This window comes from Cenococcum geophilum (assembly GCF_001692895.1).
Source record: "Cenococcum geophilum 1.58 unplaced genomic scaffold K441scaffold_9, whole genome shotgun sequence".
Taxonomy (NCBI): Eukaryota; Fungi; Ascomycota; class Dothideomycetes; order Gloniales; family Gloniaceae; genus Cenococcum; species Cenococcum geophilum.
In genome coordinates, this window is record NW_027137567.1 from 44,719 (window position 1) to 70,257 (window position 25,539).

The following is a 25,539-nucleotide window of genomic DNA, read 5'->3' on the forward strand; positions in this document are numbered from 1 at the left end:
TCGTGATACCCCACTACCACTTTCCGGGTGGTAGTTACAATAATCATATTCAAGAAAAAAAAGAAAGGAGGTGCGAAAAAAGGGAAGGAAAAAAATCCCAAATCCAAATCCAAATCCGTAATCGTTCTTCGTTCCGCGTCCAAAGATATCCCAACTCTTACTCCCGCCCTACCACCCAACAACCAAAGGAATCGGGCCACGCGCTCATTAAACTCCGCTCTAGAAACTCCGCCATAGAACCCATTAAAGTCGTTCACCCCAATCCCACCCACCTACCACTCACCTCCATCCCCCTTCCCCCTATCTCTAACTCCTCACCCCATCCCCATTCCCCCCGCCACCCCCAACCCCGCAACCCCCTCATCAATCCGCCTCTTCCTCCCCACTTTAACCTCCGCCCCAGCCTCCAACGCAATCCTCTCCGTAACCCTTAGCAGCCTCCGCTGCGCACTAACAACCGCAGCGCCATGCCCAAACGCCAACACAATCGAACAGCGCACCGACATGGCCACGAGCCACTTCCGCAGCAGCCAGTCGCCGAGGCGCGCAGCCTCGCCGGGACGCGCCGCCGCGCCGCCGACCAGCGCGACCCATAACAGCACGCCGGCCATGTCGTCCCAGCAGTTGGAGAGGTCAGAGCGGTCGAGGGCGGCGCGGAGGGCGTGAAGCGGGGATGATGGCAGCAGGGGCGAGTCGGCGGGAGGGGATGGGGTGTGGAAGACGGAGTCGGCGCGGTAGGGGCGGGGTGGAGCGGGGTGGAGGTAAGAAGAAGAGTAAGGGGATGCGGAGTATGAGTAGGCGGAGGATGCCGGGGGGTGGGCTTGCCATTTCGCGGCGACGGCGCAGGCTTGGGAGAGCGGGATGCGCCTGGTGATTGCGATGGCCTGGATGACGGCCGCGATGCGGCAGGCTTCGTAGGTCCAGTCGCCGTAGACGGGGTTGCTGGCTCGCGGGTAGTGGGTGGATGAGGGTAGCGAGAGGATGCGGTGGCAGAGGAGGTCCAGCTGCTGGTCTTTTTGCGCAGTCGAGATGGTGCTGCCGTTGTCGAGGAAGAGGTCCGTCATGTCGCGGACGGCGGTTAGGAGGTCCAGCGTGTGTTTTGCGCAACGCGTTGGGTGTTTGATGGTCTCGAAGTCGAGGCGCGGGCAGAAGAGTGGGGATTCGGGGATGGGTTGCGAGCGTGAGGCCGTGCGGTGCGGGAGCGTTTTGCAGTAGTTTAGGTAAATAGGCTTGGGTTGGGTTCCCCGGAAGATGGCGGACTGAAAGGAAACGGAAGTTAGGACTGAAGCCAGCTCTCCACCGACACCTAGTCGCTCCAAACCTCCGCGCTGTTTTACCATCTTTTCCATGCCGTCTTCGTGATAGTGGAGCGCAGTCTCATTGCCAGCAACAATCTCACTGCAGATGAGTTGCACAAGAGCAATGATGGTAAAGTCATCGGTGCGGGTAAGCGGGTTCGGGTTCAAAAGACTCTGGGAGATGAGATGTATAACCTCTTGCCGTAATGCAATTGTTTCAATGCTTTCAGTGGGGCGGTTGTTGATGGCATCTAGGTGGGTGGAAGCGATACAGAGCGTACTAAGAAAGGCATGGCGGCTTCGGATGAGTGCTGGTACCCAACTCAATCCCATCGCCTTTGTCCCGAAGACCCTACTGCCTGGTTCGTGTTAGTACTGCATTGATACAATGGAGCAGGGCCAAATATCGCCCCAGAAAGTAGAGGGTGTACGGAATCGGTATGTCTCACAATGAATCTTCAGCTCCTCAATAGAAACCCTAGGATGTGATACCTGGGGCATAGTGCGAAACGGATCTAAAGGTGCTCCAAGAGATTGAAGAGGTCCGACTGTAACCCTGTCGTAAGGTAGCCGTCCAAGGCGTGGGGGTACGACGACCGGTGTTTGCACAGGGATAGATATAGGAATAGATATCATATTTTCCATCCCCAATTGAGGTGAGTTTGGGGACTGAACAGCCAGTGAACCTAAAGGCGGATCCTCATCTTCCACATGGGTTATTGATCGCGTCAAGTCTGACTGCGGTGAGGGCCTTCGACTCCTCCCCCCGTTAATAACTCGTAGCGCCCGCTCATTCGATGTCAATGAGGGCTCTTGGCCGTCTGAGATGCCAGAGCCTACGCTGGGAATCCTATCTCCTACCCTCTGTTCATAAGTTCCATTTCCGTGTAGACAGGCAGGATGCTTTAGATTCTTTCTCAAATAGTCGTGCATGGCCGCCTTGCGGACTTTTTTCATCACATTTTTATCTTTAAAGCCATCCAGATCGGTAGAGGTAACCCACTGAAGAATCTCGCTATTATTATTATTCACAGAATTCCGTCGGCTTCTGGTGGTCCCAGGATCTCTAAAATTTTCCGGTTGGTCGACCGTGCCTTCGACGGCTGTAAGGATTGCAGCGATTAGCGGCTTAGCCTGAGCGTCTCTGGAATAGCTGGATCTCGCACCGTATGGATGCCACGATTGAGCTGAATCAGTAGATGCTGGAGACAACCGAGAGTCTCCAGTTGAGAGGCAGAGCGTGGTCGTTGCGGTTGGCACAGACATGATCCTAGTGGCGGGCTGGAAGTGGTGTTTGCGATTCAATGTGGAAGGCTTTCATACTCAGGGGCTAAATGAGGAAGGGGGTGTATAAGTGAAACAAAAAGCACGGGTGTGCGCAAGCGCCGGCGAACAGAGGAATGTGGGCGAACTGATGGGACAACGACAAGGGTTCTCGGAAAGGCGACGAAGGGTTTTATCGTTGACGGTACGTGTATCACGATGCCCAAGCGCAATGATGGCGCATTGGCTGTGGAGAGGCGGTGCAATGGCGGTGGATGCTGACCAGCTCTTGAGGGCGCTCGAGGCAGGCAACGGGCAGAAGGGTTGGAAGGTTTGACACAATGGTGGGCTACGACGGAGAGAGTCTGGCCATCATTCGCAAGCAAGCGACGGGGACTGCGCCCCCGCCGGTCTCGAGAAGGCTCGCGAGGGCTTGGAGGGCTCGAGAGGGCGCCATGCAATACCGGTCAAGGGTGCGTGTGTGTAACGAACTCTGGAGGACGAGCGAGCGCGCGCGCACTGACAGGCGGGGAGACAGGCCAGTAACAAGCCCGCAACGACGCGCGAAGACGGCTTCACGTGCCAGGCTTACTCTTGCACATGAGGGAATCAGATTGCGTGCCGGAACAGACCGCCTGTCTACCTTGGCCTAACCTGACCTACCCTTGGCCTGCCTTGGCAGTAGTCTGAACAGGACCCACACTCCCAAGCTCCCAAGCTCCCAAGACCAGCTCCGGTGTGCATGTTTAGATCCGCGACAAAAACCTGCGCCCGCACACGCCCCACTTGCGCCCGCACTTGCCCCACAAGTCTCCCACACCAAACGCTTTTCGCTCCTTCGCGTCACTCCCGCTGGGACCAAGCGAGTTCGATGCAGGTCTTCCGGCACGGCAACCGGCAGCCTTAACAGGCACCCGCAGCAAAATGTAACAAATGCAGTAAGCCCTATGCCTTTTCGAACACTAGCTATGCATACTCAATATCTCCACCGAACCTGTCGAGCTGGCCTCTGCTGCTGCTGCCGCTGCCGCTGCCACCGTCGCCCACCGAGTTGGCGCTAGTCGGGCTGCGGCTGCTCGACTCGTCCGTGGAAAAATCAATCCCGACCCCGTTCCACTTTTGTCGTGGCACGCGCAGCCGCGACCGATCGAACATGAAGCTCGCCTCCGCGCCCCGCTTATCCGCAGGCGACCCCAGCTCGACCATCTCCAAAGCTTCCCGAAGCGTTACTCCGGACTCGTCCAGAGCCATGAGAAACCGCGCCAGTTCCTTGCACAGATCCCAATCCCGCTCCTCTTTGGCGCGCTGCAGCAGCCGCACCAATTGATGCGAGCTCGAGCTTAGCTCCTCGAACGTGTGCAGCACCAGCAGGTATCCGCCGGCTGTCTTCAGCGAGCCTTTCTGCAGCGACTCCTCAAACAGCTCCTGTGGCGGTGGAAGGTAAGAGAACAGCGTACGCCACAACCGCACCTCGGTCTTGCGCGTGCACTGCACCACAATATCTAGATATTGGGGAAATGAGGAGAGGAACGAGAGCACGCTGGGTAATAGTGCTTGCTCAGGCGGCGGCGAAGAGTCTACCTCGTCATCTAGCACATCATGCAGTAAGACCTCCAATGCGTGTGGGAAGTATAGCAGCTGCTGGTAGTGGTGTGACAAGTGTAGGGCCGCAGGGGAATTGTATTGCGAGAGATGATGGCGGAGTAACGCAGGGAGGAAGAGATGCGTCTGCGTGTGTCAGCAAAGTGAGCAGCAAGACCATTTAGTCAGAGCCGGTCCCGAACTCACCCGAGTTCCAAAGCGAAGATAGCCAAAGCTGGTGTCTCGTCGTTGAACCAGTTCCGATTCAACACCAAACAATATGCCTTTATTAATCAACGCCGACAGGGGATAGAAATCGACCTCGATTTTAACTGCCGTGGGAAGATCCCTGCCCAGCTCAATCGTTGCTGAGGATAGAACATCCTGCATATCAACCCAAACCCGGACATCACACCCATCAAAGAACCATAAGGAATCCTTGAGATCATGGCCGTGCACACCATTCATTACCAATCCAGCAGACGGGCTCGGCGGTAACGAGTCTTCCTGGCTGTCAAGGTTGAATGACGGGTTGTCTCGCATAAGCACATAATACTCCACATTCTGAGCTATGATGCGCATTTCATACTTCAACTCTCCGCCTTCGGTAGTGGTTGGTTGGAGAAGAACCAGTTTACCGTCTACGAGAAAAAGAATGGCAGCAACCGCAACATCTTGAGACGGATCACCGTGATCTGTGGCTGTCAGCAGGTCCCTCATTGGGAAGTTCCACGCGACACTTACGTAGCTGGTCTTCGGGCAGGATCCAGCTCAAGGCCCGTACCCGAGGCGGCGCACGGATTATTCCATGGAGGGCTATTTGGCCAACCTGCACTAGTTTTACTGATGCATTGGCAACGCTGATGATAAAGTGATAGAGTATGTTCTCGTATGTATACACTAAGAGCGAGTCGTCTCCAGAAGGGGCGATCAGTACTATAGGTGCGGGGAGCTGCTCCACGTGCATTACGTGAGAATTATCAAGAGCCAATTCGCGTGAGTAAATCCGGATCTGACTCTAGAATAAGATTATACCGAATAAAGAGCGAGACGCAGATAAGAGAAGGCTTACCTCGTGAGATTCGCTTGACTCGATGGCTGCTATCAGAACGTGTTGATACCAACACATACCGCCTCGAACCGTGAATTCGTTCTCCATCAGCGGATCTTCGAATGTTTTCCATCTTCCACTGTTTACGCTGTAGTGTGCAAGCCCACGCCTGCCTGCCACAGCCACATATCTGCCGTCAGCTGAGATCACGGCGCTCCGAATAGGCCATTGGTCGACTAGGTAGTGAGCCGGTACTTGGACATGATGCCAGAGAGATACCTCTGCAGATATCGTGGTAAGGTCAGGCAAATCGTACCCACGGTACATCAGGAAACCGGAGTTTGTTTGCATCAAAGGTCGTGACACGTTGGCAGAGGAGAAGCAACCATTGATGGCGCTACGAGCCATCTCAAGCATCCACAACCGATTGTCTCCCTTTCCAAGCAAAAGAATCTCCGTGCCACCTCCGATCCAGAACCCGTCACGGATGCCTAGCAGCCAACCTTCTCCGTTAAGATTTGATAGAGAACGATCTGTAGTGAAGCTGCTTGCACCTGGCTTCCCATATACGCTCCACATCATCCACCCATTTTCGTACCCAGCAAACAGGCAGTATCCGTCAGGAGAGTAACTGAGGAAGTTCAGGCCTCCCGCTGAAGTAGTCGTAGTACTAGGTCGAAGCTTATGAGACAAAGGTATATTCCCAGTATAGTCTCGTGCCGTATACACGCATATATCTCCGTTTGAACAGCCAACAGCAATTAACGAGAACCGGGCATTGATAGCGGCTTTGATTCCATGATCTCCTCCACCTTCGGGCGAGTGGAAAGCATAACCTCGAAATAGATTCTGCTGTGATTTTGAATCCTGAGAGGCAGTCGGTGCCAGCCTTTGGACAGCGAACGCTTTCCCGTCTCCTGTGATCCAAGTGGAAAGATTCATAGGCCTATCATAAATCATCTCAACAATTGTTGCTTTCTTCCCCAGCCACGACATTCGGCTGAGCAGTTCTGTGCTTGTCTGGCTTCCCGTGCTGTCCGGTGCCCATCGTATGCATTGAATCGCCACAGGTTTCTCCGTAGCGACTATTAATTCGTCGTCCAATGCCAATGCTCTAGCGATCCCGGCGTCAACCCTAATAACCATGCGGAAGCGCAGACTGAGTTCCCGCACTCCGCTGCCTTCTCCCGGTCCCGCATTTGCCTCCGTGCTGTGATGTGTCTTGTAACCTCCTACACTATGCCGTCGTGGGTGCCCACCAGTAGTATTTGCAAATTGTGTTCTGTACACGCGGGAGGTAGGGTCGGTGGCGAGGGAATAGGTAATAAGATAACCTAGGGCAGTCTGCACGACAAAGATGGCCGAATCGGGGCGTAGGAGGAGAGTGATGTTAGGTCCATAAGTTTTCAAAGACTGATCTGAGCGTAGTACTGATGCAAGAATTGCCGTAGGCTAACAACCCGGTCAGAGACATTGAAATTGGCCTTAAAGGGGTTTCAAAACGCTACCTTTGTCTGCCATATCGTTAGGGTAGAGTGTGTAATTGTCGCGAACATATGCCCACTCCGCGTGACGCGTATTCCAATAATTTCACCGGATATGTCCTCTTCAGAAGAAGACTCCTTCGGAGGAACATCCTTGGTTGCTGTTGATTTCTTCTCGTCATCGTCCATTCGTCTTTGTCTTTGTCTTGCATCCTCACCCTCATCCTCTGTAACGGGATCCGCTGAGCTCTCAGTCGATTCCGGATCCTCATCTTGGGCGTCTCCATAGCTAGCACCAGGGTGCGTCTGCAATTGCCCCGGGTGGCTGACGCCGTCGTCTGAAGTTGCAATGCATGCTTCGGGCAGCTTCTGCTTGCTGGCGGCGTAGACGGAGGGAGCAGAGATGGGCCAATACGTCATGGCTCTCTAACAAGATTGATAGCTGCATTTGCGCGACTCCATCCCAATTTGGTACTCGTCGGAACCGTGAGAGCTGTAAAGCTGCAGGTAGTTGGCAGAGTGCTGGGGCGCTGACAGTGACGTGCGTTAGTGCGGTGGCTTACCGATTGCTTGGTGGAGGCTGTGCATATATCTTACACCGACCGCAACAGCAATCTTTCTTTTTCAGATATTACTTTTCTTTTGCCGAAGATGGGCTTCGATAATTGTCCGTCAGCAAAGAATGACGTCTGTCGAAACTGAGATTAAGTGTACACCCTAGAGAATCACAACTTGGGTGAAGACTCTAAGCTTCCATGAATTGTTACTCTGCCCTCTCTGGTTATCCCATTCTTATCACATTTGATCGATAACCGTATCTTTGCTTTATTCAAAGAGTCATTTAGCCGAATCAACCAGGGATGTTGGTTTCTTCTCAACTGCGACAGTCGAGGTCTAGAGGAGCGCAGGAAATAAGCGCACACAGGCAATCAAAGCAATCTCAGAGAATTCATTTTTTATTTCAGGCGTATGTAAAACCCATTACGCTTGGCCAGTCGTCCAGCCTCGAAATATTGACTTATTCCAGACCCTGATATCATGTACATGCTTGCCAAGTTCGATCCCACACCCAAACGCCCACTGTATGCCCGAGGAATAATTTTACATGTCTGTAATCATACCTTGATCATCTGGACGCTCATTAATAACTCCGAGCAGCCGAGCATAAGGTACAGTGATCCGTTGCAAGTCTCGGTGTTTTCCTATTAGGTTGTTAGCAATTTTATATCCAAATAGCCTCTGCGTAGGGGACTTACCAAGTATAAGTACAACCTCTTTCAGCAGCTCCTCCCGTTTCCAACCGCACAGCTCTTCCTCTGAATTCTCTAATTCTCGGTTCGGCTCTCTAACATCGACGAAAATGTCCCCAAGTAAGCTCCTCAGAAGCTCCTCGATCTTCCCCTTCAGACCCTCTGCGCCAAGCCTCTTTGCGTACATGAAAAGGTATATTCGGAATTCTTCTCGGGCACCCAGAGCCACCGCGGCCGCTACACGGTTCTCAAGATGTGCTACAGAAACACTTGCCTCGAAGCTCTCATAGCCTTCAGCAGAAATTAGAGCTTTGATTAGACGCTGTAAGTAGTACGCTCGCCCTTGAACAAGTGTATGGTTTGTTGTGTTACGTTCCAGAAGCGGGATGATACCAGCGGATATGTTTTCTAGCGACACCTCATCGTTGTCTTCCGTAGCCTTGGCTTGATCGCTTGAAGATTTCAGATTCCCGACGGACGAATCTGTAGTGTTCCAGTACTGACTTCCAACAGCCCACCATGACTCGGATATCCGTTGCCACACGTACATAGTAGGTGAATATGTGTAGCCGTCGCCATTTGACATGGCTACAATTATTCGTCCTGCTGAATTGAGACGAGCGAATATAATCCCGGGTGATCGTGTTAGATGAGGTCCTTGGGCATGCGCAGCAATGTCCAGGACTGGAGCGAGAGAAACAGGAGGGTGAGGCGAAGACGTCGTGTTGAGATTCCAGACATGACACATGCCTATAGCTGATATACATAGAAGCCACCATCCCCTGCAGTCCATGATGACAGGTTGGGCTTCAAGAACAAGCGAGTTAAGGATACGGCGACCGGCGGGAGTCCAGACATATATTGAACCATCTTCACATGCTGCTGCCCAGAAATTGGTGTTGCCAGTCAAAAGGAGCACAGCTTTCGGTAGGTAGTCCTGCCAAAGCGATTGGCCTCGTTTAGTGCAGTTCATCCGAGTAGGGTCGTTGTCTTGTGGTCTTCCAGTACGCGAAGGCCCAGACGCATTTCTAGCTTCTAGCATGACAGCATCTTCATTAGCGGGCTCTGTTCGGCCCCCAGGAGCCGCGTCTACTCCGTTTGCGTGAGGCGGTTCGCTGCCGTCCATAGTTCGCACAATAACGCTTCTGACCTTCGGTACGGCAAGTCTAACCTGACTAACGGTTAAAGCAGGGTTGAGAATTGCAGGTCGTAGAGCCCTTGGAGGCTCATTGTCGATAGCCTTTGATGCAGATGCAGGTGGTATTAGACCATCCGCGCCATTGAGGACGATAGCAGCACCGCCGTTGCGGGCAGCGCCAGTTAATCGTCTCTCTACTTTGCGGTCTTCATCGCCTTCGATTTCAGCAAATTTTCGTTTGTTCCCAATTAGCAAGGATGCTAAGCCACCTTTTGGAAATCCATCAAAGGGTTTTGATAGATCAAGGATGTTGTGCGGATTATCGCTCCGGACCCCTGTAGTAGCAGCCGATATTAAATGTGTTTGCGGCAGAGATGATTCCGCGAGTCCAGAAGATGCAGAGACCAGCATTGGCTGAATTCGCTTCTTCCCATCCTTTGTTACAGTCACACGCTGCTTCAGTTTGTCGACCCTGCTGTCAGGGGCCGGTTCTGCAGGTGCTTGGCTTGCTGTTGGAGCGGATCCATTTGTAAGCGCTGGTGTTGATCCGTTTGTACCGTTTGTTATCGGAGCTGCATGAGCTCCACTATCACCCATTAAAGCCCCCATCCTTCCCTGGACTCCTTTCAACTCCCCAGCTTTACTACTTTCCTCGAGCAATAGGGCGTCTGTGCCTTCTACTACGCCAGCTCTCCTGCCTGCCCCAAATTTGGAAAGAGACCTCTCATTCTCTTGCATTGAAGCAGGGTAGCCCAGTTCCCCAGTTTCGAAAACCACTGCCATAATGCTCCCATCAAGACTTGTGACAAACAAGGTCTCCCCATTTGGCGCCCAGGCAAGATCTGAGATAGACTTCATCGCGAGTTCCTGTGTAATTGTGAAGGGCCTAGCAAAACTCGTATTCCAAATGCTCAGAGTTTTGTCTTGACCAGCGCATGCCACCACTGTGACCGACGGCAAAGTGGGATTCCCGTTGCTATCCATATGTTCCTGAGTGAGTGGCTCTCTGTAGAACATTCTCGGGGAAAACGCGCATACTTCCACAGGCCCTNCATGGCCAATCAGGTTGATGTCACTGTCCCAAGTCCCTCGACTTATGATTGCCACAGAACTGACAGGCCCATTCACTGCATTTGCCGCGGCAATATGATTCCCATCCGGAGACCAGGAACATCGACGGAAATATGTGGTAAGTGGCGAAGCGATGAAGGGACCGGCAATGGTGGTTTCAAGCATAAAATTGTTGACTTGGTCCTGCGCAGTCGCATTCGGGGGAGGGGAGCTAAAACGGAAGACCTTGATAGTTCGATCATCGCTAGCAGTAGCAAAGTATTTATTCGCCGGGTCAAAGGTGATGCCTTTGACATGGCTTTGGTGGTTTGATAGAGTCTTCAGCTTCTCAAACGTATGTCCCGACCAAACAACAACCTTTGAATCAAGGCCCACTGAAATTAGAACTGACGAATCGTAAGACCAGCCTAGATCCTGTACATCATTGTCGTGGCCTATAAGACGGCGCAATACTCTCCAATTCTCTACCGGCGGAGGTTCGTTCGACCCTTGAAGAGGATATCAGTATTCACTCCCTAAACTGATCACAATTTAACAGACCAAATGTAGACGCGTGGGTAGGCGGATTTGGATCCAAAACATAGACACACACGATTTTATCATCTGCGCCTGAGGCAAGATACTTGTTATTTCCAGAGAACCGAACAGTATGAATTGTGCCAGAATGGTGACTTATTGCGGCGAGTTGCTTCGGCTTCGTATAATCGGAGTTTGTGGAATTGAAAATAGCTTCTGTTGACCAAATTCGAACATGTCCGTCTATTGCGAACTGTTAGAACGATTCTTCAAGCTGCGCGCTTTGGTAAGGCTTGTGCGCATATGCGTATACCAACCTCCAGCAGCTGTGACCAGTCGAGTACCATCTGGCGAGACATGGCAGCTATATACTTCGAAATCTTTAAGTTCTCCTATTAACAGGACCAGTGGATTAGTAAATGCGCTTAATCCTAGATGCCCAGTAGAAGAGTTGTGAGTCGCAGGAGGTGCTACCTGGATGGGTCAACCACAGAGGCTTGACGAGATGCATTGTCGCGAATGATTGCCGAACTGCTTCGTCATGCTCGAGATACAAAGATGAAAGGGCGATAACCTAAATAGAGCTGCGGCGCCCTGCGTGGTAGTGAATTGTCGTGGCCGTAATGCGGCCCTGAGTTGGTTTGTGAGACGCGTTTCATGTTTCTCGGCTTGGCGGTTGACCGCCTGCCAAGAGACAGGGCTGAATGCGAGCGAGAGCTATTGAACAGTCGATATTGGCTGCGCAGAGTTACATCTATACATAATTAAGAGCCTTATAAAAATGGTATCTACTGATGCGCAGAGGTACATATATTTGATTAAATCCTCTTTAGTTCCATACTGCCTATGGAGGTGATTAACCCCAGTTCCACTTAGTTGTGGGCATGCGAGCACCTAGCTGCCTCACGTTATGCAGCCGATTGACCTGCCATTATCTGTCATATGTCTTATTAATACCGCCCACTCGACAGAGCCTAAGTGCTCGTCATGTCGAATTTGATCTTGGGATATCCATAATCGACCTGGCCAATTGGGCCTCTACTATTGGTTTGCGTTCAGTGGCTGGATGGTAATGAGACTGCGGCTTAGCTCAGTTCTTATGCCCCATTTTAGTCTCATTTCTATCGTATGGCCTTGTTTTTACGCTTTTTGAAGACAACGGCAGCCGGAGGCGTATCTAGATCAGCTTTGATAGTCTGGTCAGAGACGTCTGCATTTGAAGAAGGAACGTCGTCGAGCGTTCGTTCTCCGGTCTCTTCCTTTATATTAGGCTCGTCCTTTACTTCCGCTTCGTCTTTGATCGCTGGCATTTGATCTGGCTTAGATATGTTTAGAAGCGCATCCAAATCCTCTTCACCAGTTTTCGAGCCTGGAAAGGCTTTAAAGGTCTGGCCCCAGCCTTTTTTCTTTGTGATCGTTTGCGCCGCATCTTCCTCATCATCCTCCCCTTCCAGCTTCCGTTTTCTCACACCAATATTGAGAGGCTGTGTTTCATCCTGGGCTTTTTGGTTTAGGCCCGAACCCGCTGGATTATCTGGCAAGACCTGCCAATCTCCAGCCATAGCCATCTCCCGTCGAAACTCTTCCGGAACCGCAACGCCCAATTCAGCAAGCTGTGCCAGCTGCTGCTTCCGTTCTTCTGGGGTTGCTTGCTTTGGGGCCGCTGATACAGGCGTATTTTTTTTCCAAGGCGGATCTTTAGAGGCACTTGAGGCACCAGAGCCAGACACAACGCCATTCAACCTCGCGACCTCATCTTTGGCCCGTTGCTTTTCCCGTTCCTCACGCTCATGGCCTTTGTGCAGTTCGCGGAGCGATCTTTGGATACTATTCTGATGCTTCGGTGTGGCCTCGTGCTGTTGCTTCTCAAATTTCGTATCGCGGACAAATGTTTTGCAGAACTTGCACCAGTACTTGGGCTAGTGATCCAAGTTAGCGGTGGGACGTAAGACACGGGAAGGAGGAACACCTACTGTGGATTTCCAGTATTCAGCCATAGTTTCCAACTTAAATATTCAGACAAGCTGCAGAGTCGAACGCGGTATGGTTGGACGTTGTTGCGGCGATTTCAATGCCAAGCTTCTATCGCCAACGACGAATTGATACGGAGACTCCGCTTTCACAACAACCTCTTCACAATAACGATCATCTGAAAAAATTGAAATGGTATCGCAGGTCGTCCACGATAGGTTGGCTGGAGCTTAGGCAAACAAGTAGCGTGTTACTTTGATTTTACGGTTTGCACCACTAACCTTGATGCTCTCCATATTCAGCAGCAAGGAGATAAATAGTATCATCACCGTCTTCCGCTTAGTTTTACCCTCTAAGTGTGCCAAATTCGTTTTGGGATTCTTATGTATTAATCGGGCCGCTCAAATAAGCGGTCTCTCATCATAAAGAACCTCACCCTCTATCCGTATCCATGGGTGGTTTGAGATACCAGTCTTTGCCACCTACTTAGTGTATATAGTGAGGCCCTAGGGCCTCTTGCAATAAGACAGTCATCATTCTTTTTATCTTTTGGTCTTCCGATCGGCACCAGCAGTGAGTGCAATATCAAGGGAAAAAAAATTGTTAACTTAGTGAGAGCGAGCTAAAGCGATTCAGAAGCCATGAAACTTCTGAGGACAACACGAGCAACGAGAACATCGGCGCCGAGACGACTGCCTCAACATTCCTTTAAATTTGGAATCATCTAGCTATTCTGGTTGGCTAGCAAAATTTCTGTGCATTGAAACTAAACCTCTCATAAACTGTTTTAGCTCATCGGGTTCGATTAAGGTTACGACCATAGCAGCCGGCGAAGGATCGTGGCTGACATCTTTATTTATTCATATGGTGCTTCTCCTAAAGTAGGCCCATTATCAACAGTCCAAAGAAAGATGACAGTGGTATCAGTGTCTCTTTGCTTAGTTTTTTATTTAACACAAGTTCTATAGCCCATATGCTTACTACAAGAAGGAAAAATCATACATAACCGCAAACTCCAACAATCAAAGGGGATACGTAATTCAAAGATGAACCACATAATCCACCACCATTCTAGTAACCACAAGTCTGTAATGCATTTATTTATACGCCCTTAGCAAATGCCGTTCCTCCAGAGGCCTCATCAATCACCATGCTCTCACTCAAGCCACAAACATTGAAAATTGTCTTCGGGGTCACACTACTGCCGGTAGTTCCCATCTCCTTTAGCCACTCAAACGTGCTCTTGATCGCCACGTACGCTGGCGCAATACTAGCAAACGAGAAGATGATTACCCGGTAGCCCATTTCTTGTGCTTCCTGGGCAGTAATCAAGGGCGAGTGGCCGTTCTCAACGCTGTTGTAGCAGAGAGGCCAGGGTGCTAGGTCCTTCACTGCTTGCGCCGCTTGCTCTTTGGTCTTGACACCCTCAAGAATGCCCATGTCAGCGCCCTCGTCTCGCGCACGGCGCAGACGTTCGATGCATTCGTCATAGCCACGAGATTGTAGTGCGTCAGTGCGCGCAATGACGATGATGTCAGAGCGCAGCTGTGAAGCGGCGACCTTGCAGGCTTTGATGCGCTGGATGTATGTGTCGACGTCGACAACTTCCTTTCCCGAGAGATGGCCGCATCGCTTTTGGATCACTTGGTCTTCGATGTGGAAAGCGGCGACTCCAGCGAGGTGATACTGCTGCACGGCTTTCGCAATAACAATGGGACCACCGTAGCCTGTGTCCATATCAGCGATTAAGGGCGGGCCGTCCGGGCGCAGGTTCGCAATCATTTCTGCGTTGGTGCGCATATCGTGGAGCTGTGCGATACCTAGGTCGGCTTGGCCTAGGCGTGAAGCAGTGGTGCCTGCCCCAGTCATATACATGCCTTCAAAGCCGACTTCAATGGCAACTCGAGCGGACAGGCCGTCGTAAACGCCCGGGCATTTTATGATGTCGGAAGAATTTTTAATCATGTAACGCAGCCGTGTTGCAGCGGGAGCGAAAGCGTCATAAATTTCAGGTGCGCGGATTTTGACGGCGGAGTTAGCAAGTTCGGGAGAGTCGACAATAACTTCAGGAATTTCGCGCTCCAGCTTCGCGGTTTCCGGTGTTTCGGTCTCTGGCTTGAGTTCGATAGCTTCTTCGAGCTCAGCGAGAGCATCATCTACGCTTGGTGCAGTAGAGGCCGAATCATCAGATGAAGCAGAGTCTTCACCGCAAATGGACCCATCTGTGGAGGCAGATTCCTGAGGAGTAACGGAGCCAGGGGGTGTCAGTTCGGAAGGAGTGGACGGCTTGTACGAGTAACTAATTTCATTTGAAGGTGTAATTGGTGCCTCTTTTGCTTCTAAATCTGCGGTTTGTGAAAGCATTGTGGCGAGGCTGCCCGAAGGAGTGATTTGATTAAGGGGCAATGGGCGCCAAAGACAGACATCGTATGAGTCCATTTTTGGTTGCGGGGTATCAGTTACTGTTTGCATCATAACCATGAGGGAACAGAAGATAGATTAAGGAGGAATTGAAGGGAAAGGAGGGATAATGACTAGCACTTGGAGAAGAAGAAAAGTGCTGTCGAGTGTAGAAATGTTACCTGTGCACTGTATTTTTATGTAGAATTATATGTCGGTTCCCGAGTAGTAGGGACGGCGAAGCAGTAAGTTCAAAATGCTATGGAGTACCGGGGCTAGGCCAGATTCGAATCTTTCGAGTGTATCTCGTGGGGCGTGTCTGGGCTCCTTCAATCCGTAATCTTTTCTTAGCAATGCAGGTACGACGGCCTTACTCAACCCTTGCAATGAAACTACCCGCAGGTGGAATTTCTCGATTAATTCGCTATCGCAAAGGCACCGTTTATGGCTGTAGTAAGGTTTCGGATTGCGAGTATTTGATTTTCGGGTCGTAAGGCTTTCGGATCCCGACTAAGAGATTCACTGTCATCTCAGGTCGCCTGGAGGATGGCATTTCGTTCGACCAACTTCCGGGCTCTTTTCAAAAGGAAATACCTCGACAAGTGTACAGGAAGAGCGCATCACTACCCCTTGATAGGTTTGAGAAAGTGATCCACCGAAAGAGAGACAACTATGAAGCAGGTTTTTGCCAAGACAAGATGACATGTGAAATCATAAGACTTAGTATTCAGGTTTAAGGGCAGAGATGTATTTAGGATCCTCTAGAATCATGCCTAGATGAGGCTTTCTATATATGTCCAACAAAGATGAGCAGATGTTGACGAAGCGTCGTTGAAATCGATCGACGAAACCGGGGCAAGCGAGCCAAGACCTGTCCAAATTGAAACCTCGACTCTTCCACTTTCAACATCCACTCTATCCGCTCATGGAGATCCATCATAACCGTTATACACAGCCATCTAGGGATTCTACGTAACTGATCCCTCTTAGTGTACCTTTAGATTCTTTCACATATATAACAAAATACGTGGAAAGTTTTAATGTTTCCACGTCGATTATCTTCTGTATTACAGCCTAATAAGACTACACCTCCCATATACTCATGTTGTGGAAAAACCTCATCGAATTCATTTCTATTTAATGAGAGCCTACATTCATCTTACACAAAGGACTAGGAAAGCACTCATTTGTCCAAATCCTTTATACAGCGAAGATATCCTTTCCTCAAGCTTGAAAAGCCCCTTATTGGACCGTCTTCATCTTCTTTGATCCTTGGACAAACGCCAAAACTCCTTGACACAGATTACCAACATAAGAAATTAGGGAACGACCAAAGGTCAAGAAACGGTTCAGATTTGTCACTTCTTCTATCTGAGAGGAGGCCGTGGGCGTGGGTTTCGATTCTGGAAGATTGTTCTTTTCATTGGCAATCATGGCTGTTGCGACGTGCCGACGCTGGACCTTGCCTGTAGCGGTCTTGGGCATATTGTCGGTGAAGAAGACCTGGCATAGTCAGTTGGTCAGGAAATGAAGTTCAAGAGAAAAGCAGACTTACCTTTTTGGGAATCTTGAACTTCGCTGCTCTCTCGCCAAACCAAGCTAGGAGTTCCTCTGTAGTGAGCGTTGTTCCTTCCCGGAGAGCAATAGCAACCGCCACATTCTGACCATAGAGTTCGTCATCAATACCAAAGCTGACTGCCTCAAGTATGCTTGGGTGCTGGGCTAAAAGGTTGTCGATCTCAATTGGGCTAATCTTTTCACCGCCTTTGTTGATGAGCTCTTTTATGCGACCTGTCAGAAAAAGATATCCTTCCTCATCAACATAGCCTTGATCACCCGTACGGAAATAACCGGTCTTGGTGAATGGAGACGCGATACCCTCACCGATATACCCGGAAGTGACATTGGGACCTAGGATGCAGACCTCGCCGATTTTTCCTTGAGGAATACTCTCGCCTTCATCATCCATGATCCGGAGTTCAACACCTTGAGGACGACCCACAGAGCCAGGTTTCCGACTTGCAGGAGGGAGGGGGTTGGACGTCATTTGATGGGCAGCCTCTGTCATCGCGTATGCCTCCAACACGGGAGCTCCAAAAAGCGTCTCTAGTTGATTATGCACAGTCGGGGACAATGGTGAGGAGCAGGATCGAATAAACCGAATCTTTGGCATTGGAGATGGAAGATCATTTTTCAACAAAATCTGGTGGATCGTGGGAACGGCGGTGTACCAGTTAGCCTCATGAGTGACAAAGTCACGCCAAAATTCGGAGGCTGAAAATCGAGCAGGGACAATAATGGACCCCCCGCTCATCAACGGAGAGAGGAAGCCAGCGAGGAGACCGTGAACATGGAAAAGCGGCATCACCAACAGGGTCCGATCGGTGGGCGACAAGTCGTATGTTGCTTGAATATTTGCCATAGTTTGGCAAAGATTTTTATGGGTCAAAGGGACCTACGGACTGTTAATATAAAAAGTCTCTGCACGAACTTGCGTGCACATACAGCTTTTGGTCTACCAGTGGTTCCACTAGTGTGTAGGATCAGAGCGACGTCGTCAGCCTCAGGCTTCTCCATCTCTGCAAGCTTCTTATTCCGTGGTCCATCTTGCTCTCCTACTTCCAGAGATACCTCAGACCCATTCCAGTATACCTCTGCGATTGCCACACCGCATTTTCTCGCAGCGCGAATTGCCTCGCCATTACCAGCAATCGCACCTTTAGGTACCAAGACTAAAGGAGCCTTCAGATCCTCAAGATAGAACTCGAATTCTTCCTGCTTGTACGCCGGATTTAGTGGTGCACAAATTGCTCGCTGAAGCGATGTCGCCAGGAAGGATATGATGAATTCAAGGCTGTTTGGAAGGGCGATGCCAACGGCTTCCTTTGGCGATATCCCAATCGCTGCTAACTTCTTCTGAAATGAAAGAATGTGGTCGAGCAATTGACTATGTGAAGCAATGATAGAATTTGTCTCATTAGGTATTATAACTGCAGGACTTTCTGTCTTCGCAGACAGACAGCTCATAAGTGTAGACATGATGACGCGATTGGGCTGATGTGATGAGGCCGCAGAAATCGGGGAAGGGTTTGAGAACAGAACGTTTGCAGGTACATTGCTAACCTCATAATCATTTTTATCATCTTTTACATATCTACTTGGAACGTGAGCTATACGTTTAGACCCGACCGATCGAGGATAGTCTCGGATTCCGAAGTGATGTGCGGATTGTGGCTGAGCTGCAGCCTCACCACTTACCAAAATACATCCCTACGGTTCCCGAATCCATAATCCACTTCCTCGGGCCGTTTGCCAATACCAGGATAATGGGAATGCGCACCGGAGACAAAGAACTAATGGTTGCGGTCTTGCAGCTAATGTTTCAGCAGCTTTCAGTGTCTGACATCAAATTCTAGGAACTCGCCGCAGAAAGCACTTTTCTAACTTGATCCTAATTTTCACGACTTTCCAGAATGGCAGCAGAAACTACTACCTTGCGACCAACAGGCGCTGCTCTAATAGCGCGAGCGCTGCGGCAACTCGGTATCAAAGTTATATTCGGTCTAGTCGGCATACCGGTCGTTCAGATTGCAGAAGAAGCTATTGCTCTAGGCATAAGATTCATCGCATTTCGCAATGAACAGGCCGCAAGTTATGCTGCGACAGCATATGGGTACCTCACAGGTAGACCAGGTGTCTGTTTGGTTGTTGGTGGGCCAGGAGTACTTCATGCTATGGCAGGAATAGGCAACTCGTCCATCAATGCATTCCCAATGCTCCTTCTTGCTGGGTCATGCGAAACGCATCTTGTGACAAAAGGAGCTTTCCAGGAACTCGACGCAATTTCCCTTCTTGCCCCGCATACAAAGATTGCCATTAGACCAAACCTGGACTCAATCTCTCAATCACTTACACATGCCTACCGATCTTCCTGGTATGGCCGCGCAGGAACTGGCTTCGTGGATCTTCCAGCAGATGTTATTCAAGGCAGGGGCATGGAGGAAACAGTGATGGCCACGGTCGTGCCAGCTGCACCGCGAGCTGGGCCAGATCCAACAAAGCTGTCCGCCATTGCGCAACTCCTGCGCTCTGCAAAGGCACCACTTGTTGTCGTTGGAAAGGGCGCGGCTTATGCCCAAGCAGAAACTTCAATCCGTCAACTGGTTGATCAAACTAACATTCCATTCCTACCTACGCCAATGGGCAAGGGCGTGCTCCCTGACTCTCATCCATCAAATACGTCATCGGCACGCTCTACTGCTCTAAAGGGAGCTGATGTTGTCTTGATTCTTGGGGCACGACTTAACTGGATTCTTCATTTCGGAGACGAGCCGAAATGGAACTCGGGAGTGAAATTGATCCAAGTCGACATATCCGCCGAGGAGATTGGGAAAAATAACGGAGACGCTGAACTGGGCATTGTGGGTGATATCAATGTTGTCGTTCCACAACTTACTGCTGCGCTCCAAGACTGGCGATATGATACTTCTACTGCTTACATCGAATCTATTCAGGCTAGTAAGGCCAAAAACGAGGCGAATGCCGCGAAGACTACGAAGATTGTAAAATCGCCGATGGGATACCATCAAATCTTCGACATCATCAAGACTACTCTGCATAGACTGTCCCCGCCGGAGAATGGCAACGTCGTCTATATCTCTGAAGGTGCTAATACAATGGATATCTCTCGCAGTGCCTTCCCTGTTGAGCACCCTCGCCTTCGCATGGACGCTGGAACACATGCGACTATGGGAGTCGGATTAGGCTACGCTATAGCAGCACATGCTGCGTATAACTACCCTGATCCTGAAGCGCGTACGGGGCCCTCCAATTGCTCTAAGAAAGTCGTGTGCTTGGAAGGCGACTCGGCATTTGGCTTTTCCATGCCGGAGGTTGAGACGATGGCACGGTACAACATGGATATCCTGATGTTCGTAGTTAACAACGGCGGCATTTANCATGGAGACAGTGAAGACTCAGATGAGTGGTTGAAGTTGCAGGAGAAAACTCGACAGGGCGAGAAGGGCGGACTGCGCAGCACCAGCCTTGGCTGGGAGGTCGGATATGAGAAGATGGCGGAGATGTGTGGGGGAAAGGGATACCTGGTGCGCACGCCTGAGGAGCTGGAAAAGGTGACGGAGGAAGGATTTAATGCCTCTGTGCCGGTTGTTGTCAATGTTATCATTGAGAGCGGGTCGGCTAAGAAGCTGGTAAGTTCCTAAGTTTGATGCCATGCCCCTTCGAAAATAGGTATTGACAATTTGGCAGGAGTTCGCATGGCAGAAAAGTGGTGCTAAGAAATGATGGAGGGCGTGAGGACGCTGCTATGTGTGCATCGAGATACATATCTACGAGTATTCCTGGACCAGCATGCGAGGCAATAAATTCGTCGCGTTGCTTTGCGGATTTTAGCATGAAGCATGAGGTGTGAGGCAAATTTAGGGTTTTTATAGTTTAAAGACGAATCTTACTCAATAGTGCTCCCATTTGCAATTTATTTGTGTCGAGTTCTGAGATTTGTCAACAACCCTGACTGGATCGGAGATGCGACCCCGCAGGCCGATTGAGGGGGTTGCGCAGTCCCCAGGCACCAACCCCCATCAATAATAAAACCCGAAATTGAGGGTTGGTCGGGAATTCTAGACCACCATTGGTTAACTATTGTAGATTGACAGGGATCGGGATCAAGTATGCGCGTGGGCTTGGCCGAAGCTCCGGGTGGGTCCCTTCACTGACCTCATAAAAGACATTTAAAATTCTTCCTTCAAGGCGTCAAAGCTGTGCAGTCGTACGAGACTTTGTACTTGATTTATTAATGATTAAGGTTTTATGTGGAGGATGGACATCGAGAAACGTGCCACGATTTAGAATTCCACGCATGATGAGTCGATCTGATTTCGATTCCGGAAACACCAACCGCGAACCACAACTCCACCTTGAGCTTCAAACCCATCTATAAGTTCCGACGCATACTTTACATCATTCGCTCTATAATGAGCGGAACTGTTCCATCTTTGAAGAAAGGCTTGCTTGAGCGAGCTCCCACATGACGAGACGGTCGGAACGACGGCTACTGATGCACAACGGAATCCACAGCAACTCGGTGACCCTAATCGCTTTGAACCAGATCAATGGAACTGAACAATGTGTATACCCGGGATTCTATTGCATGTAGGATGCATGAAAACCCCTTGTTCCAAATTTGGGTGCTCTCGGAAACCGAATTGTCAGGATGACGATGAATCTGAGCCGAACATCGTGAAGGCTGAGCCAGAAGCTTTGACCTTAAATTATACCAACAAGCTTGCAGGCAATTTTCAAACCCCGACAATTGGAAGCAGAAGCCTTTATAAGTATGAGACATAAGAATTCCAGTATGCAACCACACCTGTGCATTAGATTATTCCCAGAACCTCGACACTATGCCTCCACCATACTTCGTCGGCGAGCCTACCCCTAAACAGGGTGCTCATCATGAATCTATCAGTGCTCTGTGGGGGATTAAGTGGAAGAAGAGGGTAATTAAAGCTACAATTTCTATTCGTGATCAATTGCTAATACCTCCTGCTGCCTGATAGGCCACCCTCGGTATCTACCCATTTATGGAGGGTAAAGTAGAAGACTTCGAAGAAGTCTTTGATCATTTTGCCAAGGTCAGGCCTTATGATATATGAAATATCTTATATGTCTGTTTCTTACAGCAATATAGAATAACATCTATCCTCCATATGACTTTGAAGTCTATTCCGAGCCATTCTTTCCCGTTGCTGAGAACCTCGAGCGTCTGGCCGCTGAAGCAGAGAAGAGCGGGGATACCAAGAAAGCATGTGAGCTCTATCTCCGCGCTGCCTGCGTCTACCGCACCGCCCGCCAACCCTGCCCAATATCTCCGCGCCAGCATATCGCTTGGGAGCGCCAGAAGGTCGCCTTCTTCAAAGGCTCCAAGTACCTTGACGCTCCGCTCGTGGAGCACCTGATTCCGCACTACCACGCTAAACCCGGCACCAAAGAAATGTACACATCCATTCCGGTCACCGTCCGCCTGCCCCCGAACGCCAAACCAGGCGATTCATTTCCAACCGTGCTTCAGATCTATGGCCTTGATGGCTACCGGACAGAGCATACCATGCCCTCCAGCCATCACATTGCCAACGGCTGGGCCTCAATGGCTGTCGAGATCCCCGGTACGGGTGACTGCCCTGCGGATCCCAATGACCCCACCAGTGCTGAACGCCTATGGAGCTCCGTTTTGGACTGGGTAGAGCAGCAGCCATGGGTCCAGAAGGGAAAGCTCATTGCGTGGGGCGTCAGCTGCGGCGGGTACTATGCCATGCGGATTGCACACACGCACAAGGACCGCTTGCTCGGTGTGGTTGCGCAGGGAGGCGGATGCCATCACATGTTTGATCCGGAATGGTTAGAGATTGCCAGCCATATGGAGTATCCGTTTGAGTAAGTCACCCCCTTCCTGCACTCTAGATTTTAAAAACTGAGAGCATGGGACTCGTGCTAAAAATTCATAGCTTAACCCAAGTCCTTGCTATCAAGTTCGGCTACTCGAATGTCGAGAAAATGAAGATCGACTCCCGTGAACGCTTCTCCCTCCTCGAAAACGGTATCCTCGATATGCCATCCACCAAGCTCCTTCTCATCAACGGCATGCTGGATGAGCTGTTCCCTATTGAAGATTGCATGTTGCCGCTGCAGTACGGGAGTGTCAAGGACGCGCGGTTTTTCCAGGGCTCGAAGCATATGGGTGAGCCACATGCTAGGAAATTTATTTTGGAATGGGTCAAGGATTTGTTTGCAACTGTGGGTCCGAAGCAGAAGCTGCTGAATGGTGTTAACGGTGTTAACGGCGTCAATGGTGTACATTAGAGTCTAGGCATTGCCGGACGAAGATGGAGTGGGAGATTTGGTGCGACTTATTAAGATTGTTCATATATTACGTATCCTGGAGAATGGAGTATTGTTATTCAAACACTACGACAGTATTTCTAACCCATGGGCGTGAAAAGTAGATATAATGGGTAAGCACAGGAGCGGTAACATACGGACGAAGTTGTGATATATTATGTTTTAACAGCACCCTATGGTGCAAATTGTTGGAATGGATGAATGAAGCATATGAACGTATCAGTTCACAAGGTAAATAAGATTATTCCTGAAGCCATGTGTTGAATATGCGAGGGGTCTAACTTTGATTAAAGTACTCTCGCGAAGTAAAAAGCTAAAAGCATTGTTACGATTCCCGTAGTTCTCTTGGGTCCCCGAATCTAAGCATCCGGATTTTGGAAAGTTCGCGTATAATTGAAAGTGATGTTTATTCTATAACGCTATACTTTTACTTATTCACGCTTCACAACAAGGACTACCCGTACAGAGAGTGGCGAATCGAGCATCTCATATAAGGACTAGAGCGGCGAAATATAGGCCGAGATGAATGCCTCGCCAGAGAGGCTGCCATATTGTGTTTCTCCAGAAAACTATCTGCTCCAGTTACTAAAGGAGAGGCTGGGACTGCAGAAGCTGCGCAACAGTATTAGAAAATTGATTCTACACCACGCCCTTCTAATGCAACACCTGCAAAGCTAAGGAAGAAATGCTCTCCATTCGCAGACCGCATTTATTATCTCAAGTTCTGCTTTCTCGGAGGTCTGAGAAGTGTGAACACTAACCACGCAAATGCTTATACAATGCCTTCTCGAGCTCCAGCAACAATTCTGTAACCATTGGGTCTCCCGGCGGGAGGATCTGCGTCGTCAGCATTCCGCCAATGCCGGTCTTACAGTCAAGCCACTATATTACATGGAGTCAGCCAATGCGTCAGAATTCTCGATGACGGAAAAAACTTACGCAGTGGGTTCCTGGCATTCCCGACCAATTGCACGACCCCTTCATCCTTCTGCCGGGGAAATCCTCACCCGCAATCGACGACCCAAAACCGAAAGTGCCCTCCGCCCCCTTTGGCCACGTCTGTCCTAGATGGCCCTGCCCAACGCCCCGGATCACTTCCAAGAAGTACTCATTCGTCGGCAGCTGTGGCGTTACAAGTATGTCGAAGCTCTCAGCGCTCATTATCTTCTTGTCTTTGGTAATTAACGCCTGTAGGACTTTCGTGCAGTCCTCGATCGTGCTGTAAAGCCCGACGCCACCGCAGCAGTCCTTAGCATACTTACCCTGGGCCTCTTGTGGGACAACGCCAGCACTGATCTCGCCTGTAGCGCGGTTCCGCGCTGCCATAGCCATGCGACGAGCCGGGAAGTCTGGACGGAGATCTGGGCGGAATGTCGTGGATTCCATACCTAGCCTTTGCCAGATGTTTTGCTTCATGTACTCTTCGAGTGATAAGCCACTGGTAACTTCGATCAGGCGGCCTGCCCAGTCCATTCCTGGACTGTAGGCCCAGCCTTGGCCTGGCTCGTAGATGAGGGGCTTCTTATAGCCAGTCTATTACGGTTAGTGTATCAGATCTTAGGTTCGGTACCAAGATGTCTAGCGTACTAGAGAGCCGCTGAACGTGTTTTCAGTGATGCCGTGGTATGCAGACCATTCCTTGAGTCCGTCGTGTCCGTAATCATAGATCATGCCGCTTGTGTGGGTTAAGAGTTGCCTATGCGTAGGTCTGAGCTATTGTAATTCCAGAGTGGCCATCGCTAAAATCGTTAATGGAGGAATCATACATACCGGAGAGTAATAGGGCTCGAAACAGGTTTGGTGATTGGGACGCGAGGAATCTTCTCCGACTCCTCGAATCCGACGAGCAGTTCGATCTCTGCCAGCTCTGGAACTATCTCTCGGACGTTGGTATCCAAAGTGAAAAGTCCTTGCTCAATTGCAATCATGCATGCCATGCAGGTTTGCAACTTAGTAATTGAACCAACCCACATCGTTGAATCAAGTCCAAGAGAAGCTGTCTTAGCATGCAGGTTTGCAACTTAGTAATTGAACCAACCCACATCGTTGAATCAAGTCCAAGAGAAGCTGTCTTAGCATGCAGGTTTGCAACTTAGTAATTGAACCAACCCACATCGTTGAATCAAGTCCAAGAGAAGCTGTCTTAGTAAGATTGATAGAGCGGCTGCCCATCGCCTTGGCGTATATAATCTCGCCTACTATAAGGTTAGAATGGAACGGTTTGGAAGATTACACTTGCCACCAGATTCAATAACGAAATAGCGAGATACCATTTTTGTCAACAGCCGAGAAAGCTGCTCCTCGCAAATGATTGGGAATGATAGCTGTGAACTTCTCCAAAATGCTATCCAGTTCCTCCGCCAGTGTCATGGTCGGCATCGAACCCATCTTGCTTTGTACTAATGCCTTTGGGGAAGAAAGCAGAATATTAGTCTATCGAAAATAAGGAATGGCGATGGTATAATGATGTAGAATTTATGAAAATTCTCTGCTGCACTGACCGAGGGAAGCTCTTTAGCAATATTTATGCCAAGCCATCCCCTGCATTTTCGGGGACTATAAGTTGAGGATGGCCGGTGCTTACATTCCAGGCTGCTGA

The 25,539-nt window shown here is 50.1% G+C and overlaps 9 protein-coding genes across 9 annotated transcripts; 2 read left to right on the plus strand and 7 right to left on the minus strand.

Annotated features, from left to right (window-relative positions):
* Positions 1-779: 779 nt before the first annotated feature.
* K441DRAFT_463462 (uncharacterized protein) lies at positions 780-1,904 on the minus strand (the record flags this gene model as incomplete). The annotated part of the gene is made up of 2 exons (XM_067641797.1): positions 780-1,657; positions 1,748-1,904. Coding segments are annotated over 2 exons (1,035 nt in total), but the record flags the coding sequence as incomplete, so codon positions are not given.
* Positions 1,905-3,527: 1,623 nt separating this feature from the next.
* Positions 3,528-7,097, minus strand: K441DRAFT_547389 (RIC1-domain-containing protein; the record flags this gene model as incomplete). Its single annotated transcript, XM_067642907.1, has 5 exons — positions 3,528-4,289; positions 4,350-4,837; positions 4,887-5,158; positions 5,195-6,645; positions 6,702-7,097. 5 exons carry the CDS (start codon positions 7,095-7,097, stop codon positions 3,528-3,530), a joined length of 3,369 nt encoding a protein of 1,122 aa, XP_067506900.1.
* Positions 7,098-7,704: 607 nt separating this feature from the next.
* K441DRAFT_655226 (WD40 repeat-like protein) lies at positions 7,705-11,280 on the minus strand. The gene is made up of 6 exons (XM_067647815.1): positions 11,127-11,280; positions 10,970-11,044; positions 10,677-10,895; positions 8,439-10,624; positions 7,934-8,249; positions 7,705-7,879 (listed from the first exon to the last, which is right to left on the minus strand). The coding sequence occupies exons 1-6, from the start codon at positions 11,161-11,163 to the stop codon at positions 7,779-7,781; spliced, it is 2,934 nt and encodes a 977-aa protein (XP_067506901.1). The 5' UTR covers positions 11,164-11,280; the 3' UTR covers positions 7,705-7,778.
* Positions 11,281-11,389: 109 nt separating this feature from the next.
* Positions 11,390-12,705, minus strand: K441DRAFT_694019 (U1 zinc finger domain protein). The gene is made up of 2 exons (XM_067652691.1): positions 12,626-12,705; positions 11,390-12,571 (listed from the first exon to the last, which is right to left on the minus strand). The coding sequence occupies exons 1-2, from the start codon at positions 12,647-12,649 to the stop codon at positions 11,774-11,776; spliced, it is 822 nt and encodes a 273-aa protein (XP_067506902.1). The 5' UTR covers positions 12,650-12,705; the 3' UTR covers positions 11,390-11,773.
* Positions 12,706-13,539: 834 nt separating this feature from the next.
* Positions 13,540-14,918, minus strand: K441DRAFT_630306 (oxaloacetate acetylhydrose). The gene has a single exon (XM_067646266.1). It carries the CDS (start codon positions 14,586-14,588, stop codon positions 13,725-13,727), a length of 864 nt encoding a protein of 287 aa, XP_067506903.1. The 5' UTR covers positions 14,589-14,918; the 3' UTR covers positions 13,540-13,724.
* A 1,029-nt stretch (positions 14,919-15,947) lies between these two features.
* On the minus strand, positions 15,948-18,143 carry K441DRAFT_694021 (acetyl-CoA synthetase-like protein). The gene is made up of 3 exons (XM_067652692.1): positions 17,529-18,143; positions 16,579-17,478; positions 15,948-16,526 (listed from the first exon to the last, which is right to left on the minus strand). The coding sequence occupies exons 1-3, from the start codon at positions 18,060-18,062 to the stop codon at positions 16,266-16,268; spliced, it is 1,695 nt and encodes a 564-aa protein (XP_067506904.1). The 5' UTR covers positions 18,063-18,143; the 3' UTR covers positions 15,948-16,265.
* A 599-nt stretch (positions 18,144-18,742) lies between these two features.
* K441DRAFT_655230 (uncharacterized protein) lies at positions 18,743-20,346 on the plus strand. Its single transcript, XM_067647816.1, has 2 exons — positions 18,743-20,233; positions 20,292-20,346. Exons 1-2 carry the CDS (start codon positions 18,758-18,760, stop codon positions 20,325-20,327), a joined length of 1,512 nt encoding a protein of 503 aa, XP_067506905.1. The 5' UTR covers positions 18,743-18,757; the 3' UTR covers positions 20,328-20,346.
* A 1,099-nt stretch (positions 20,347-21,445) lies between these two features.
* Positions 21,446-22,901, plus strand: K441DRAFT_674856 (yellowish-green 1-like protein; the record flags this gene model as incomplete). Its single annotated transcript, XM_067650801.1, has 4 exons — positions 21,446-21,541; positions 21,602-21,676; positions 21,733-22,475; positions 22,547-22,901. The coding sequence occupies 4 exons, from the start codon at positions 21,446-21,448 to the stop codon at positions 22,899-22,901; spliced, it is 1,269 nt and encodes a 422-aa protein (XP_067506906.1).
* Positions 22,902-23,525: 624 nt separating this feature from the next.
* On the minus strand, positions 23,526-24,936 carry K441DRAFT_605158 (beta-lactamase/transpeptidase-like protein). The gene is made up of 4 exons (XM_067645361.1): positions 24,711-24,936; positions 24,528-24,636; positions 23,880-24,473; positions 23,526-23,822 (listed from the first exon to the last, which is right to left on the minus strand). Exons 1-4 carry the CDS (start codon positions 24,911-24,913, stop codon positions 23,697-23,699), a joined length of 1,032 nt encoding a protein of 343 aa, XP_067506907.1. The 5' UTR covers positions 24,914-24,936; the 3' UTR covers positions 23,526-23,696.
* Between the last annotated feature and the right edge of the window lie 603 nt (positions 24,937-25,539).

What these genes read in the sequence shown, in the direction of transcription:
- K441DRAFT_605158 (XM_067645361.1), bottom strand. Translation starts at nt 24,913, where the DNA reads ATGTGGGTTGGTTCAATTACTAAGTTGCAAACCTGCATGGCATGCATG. An exon ending in ACACGTTCAGCGGCTCTCTA is followed by an intron (nt 24,474 to 24,527) that starts GTACGCTAGACA and finishes TAACCGTAATAG; the next exon opens with ACTGGCTATAAGAAGCCCCT. An exon ending in GAATGCCAGGAACCCACTGC is followed by an intron (nt 23,823 to 23,879) that starts GTAAGTTTTTTC and finishes CATGTAATATAG; the next exon opens with TGGCTTGACTGTAAGACCGG.
- K441DRAFT_694019 (XM_067652691.1), bottom strand. Translation starts at nt 12,649, where the DNA reads ATGGCTGAATACTGGAAATCCACA. An exon ending in CTGAATACTGGAAATCCACA is followed by an intron (nt 12,572 to 12,625) that starts GTAGGTGTTCCT and finishes TTGGATCACTAG; the next exon opens with CCCAAGTACTGGTGCAAGTT.
- K441DRAFT_694021 (XM_067652692.1), bottom strand. Translation starts at nt 18,062, where the DNA reads ATGTCTACACTTATGAGCTGTCTGTCTGCGAAGACAGAAAGTCCTGCA. An exon ending in CCACTGGTAGACCAAAAGCT is followed by an intron (nt 17,479 to 17,528) that starts GTATGTGCACGC and finishes AACAGTCCGTAG; the next exon opens with GTCCCTTTGACCCATAAAAA. An exon ending in AGTTCAAGATTCCCAAAAAG is followed by an intron (nt 16,527 to 16,578) that starts GTAAGTCTGCTT and finishes TGACTATGCCAG; the next exon opens with GTCTTCTTCACCGACAATAT.
- K441DRAFT_630306 (XM_067646266.1), bottom strand. Translation starts at nt 14,588, where the DNA reads ATGATTAAAAATTCTTCCGACATCATAAAATGCCCGGGCGTTTACGAC.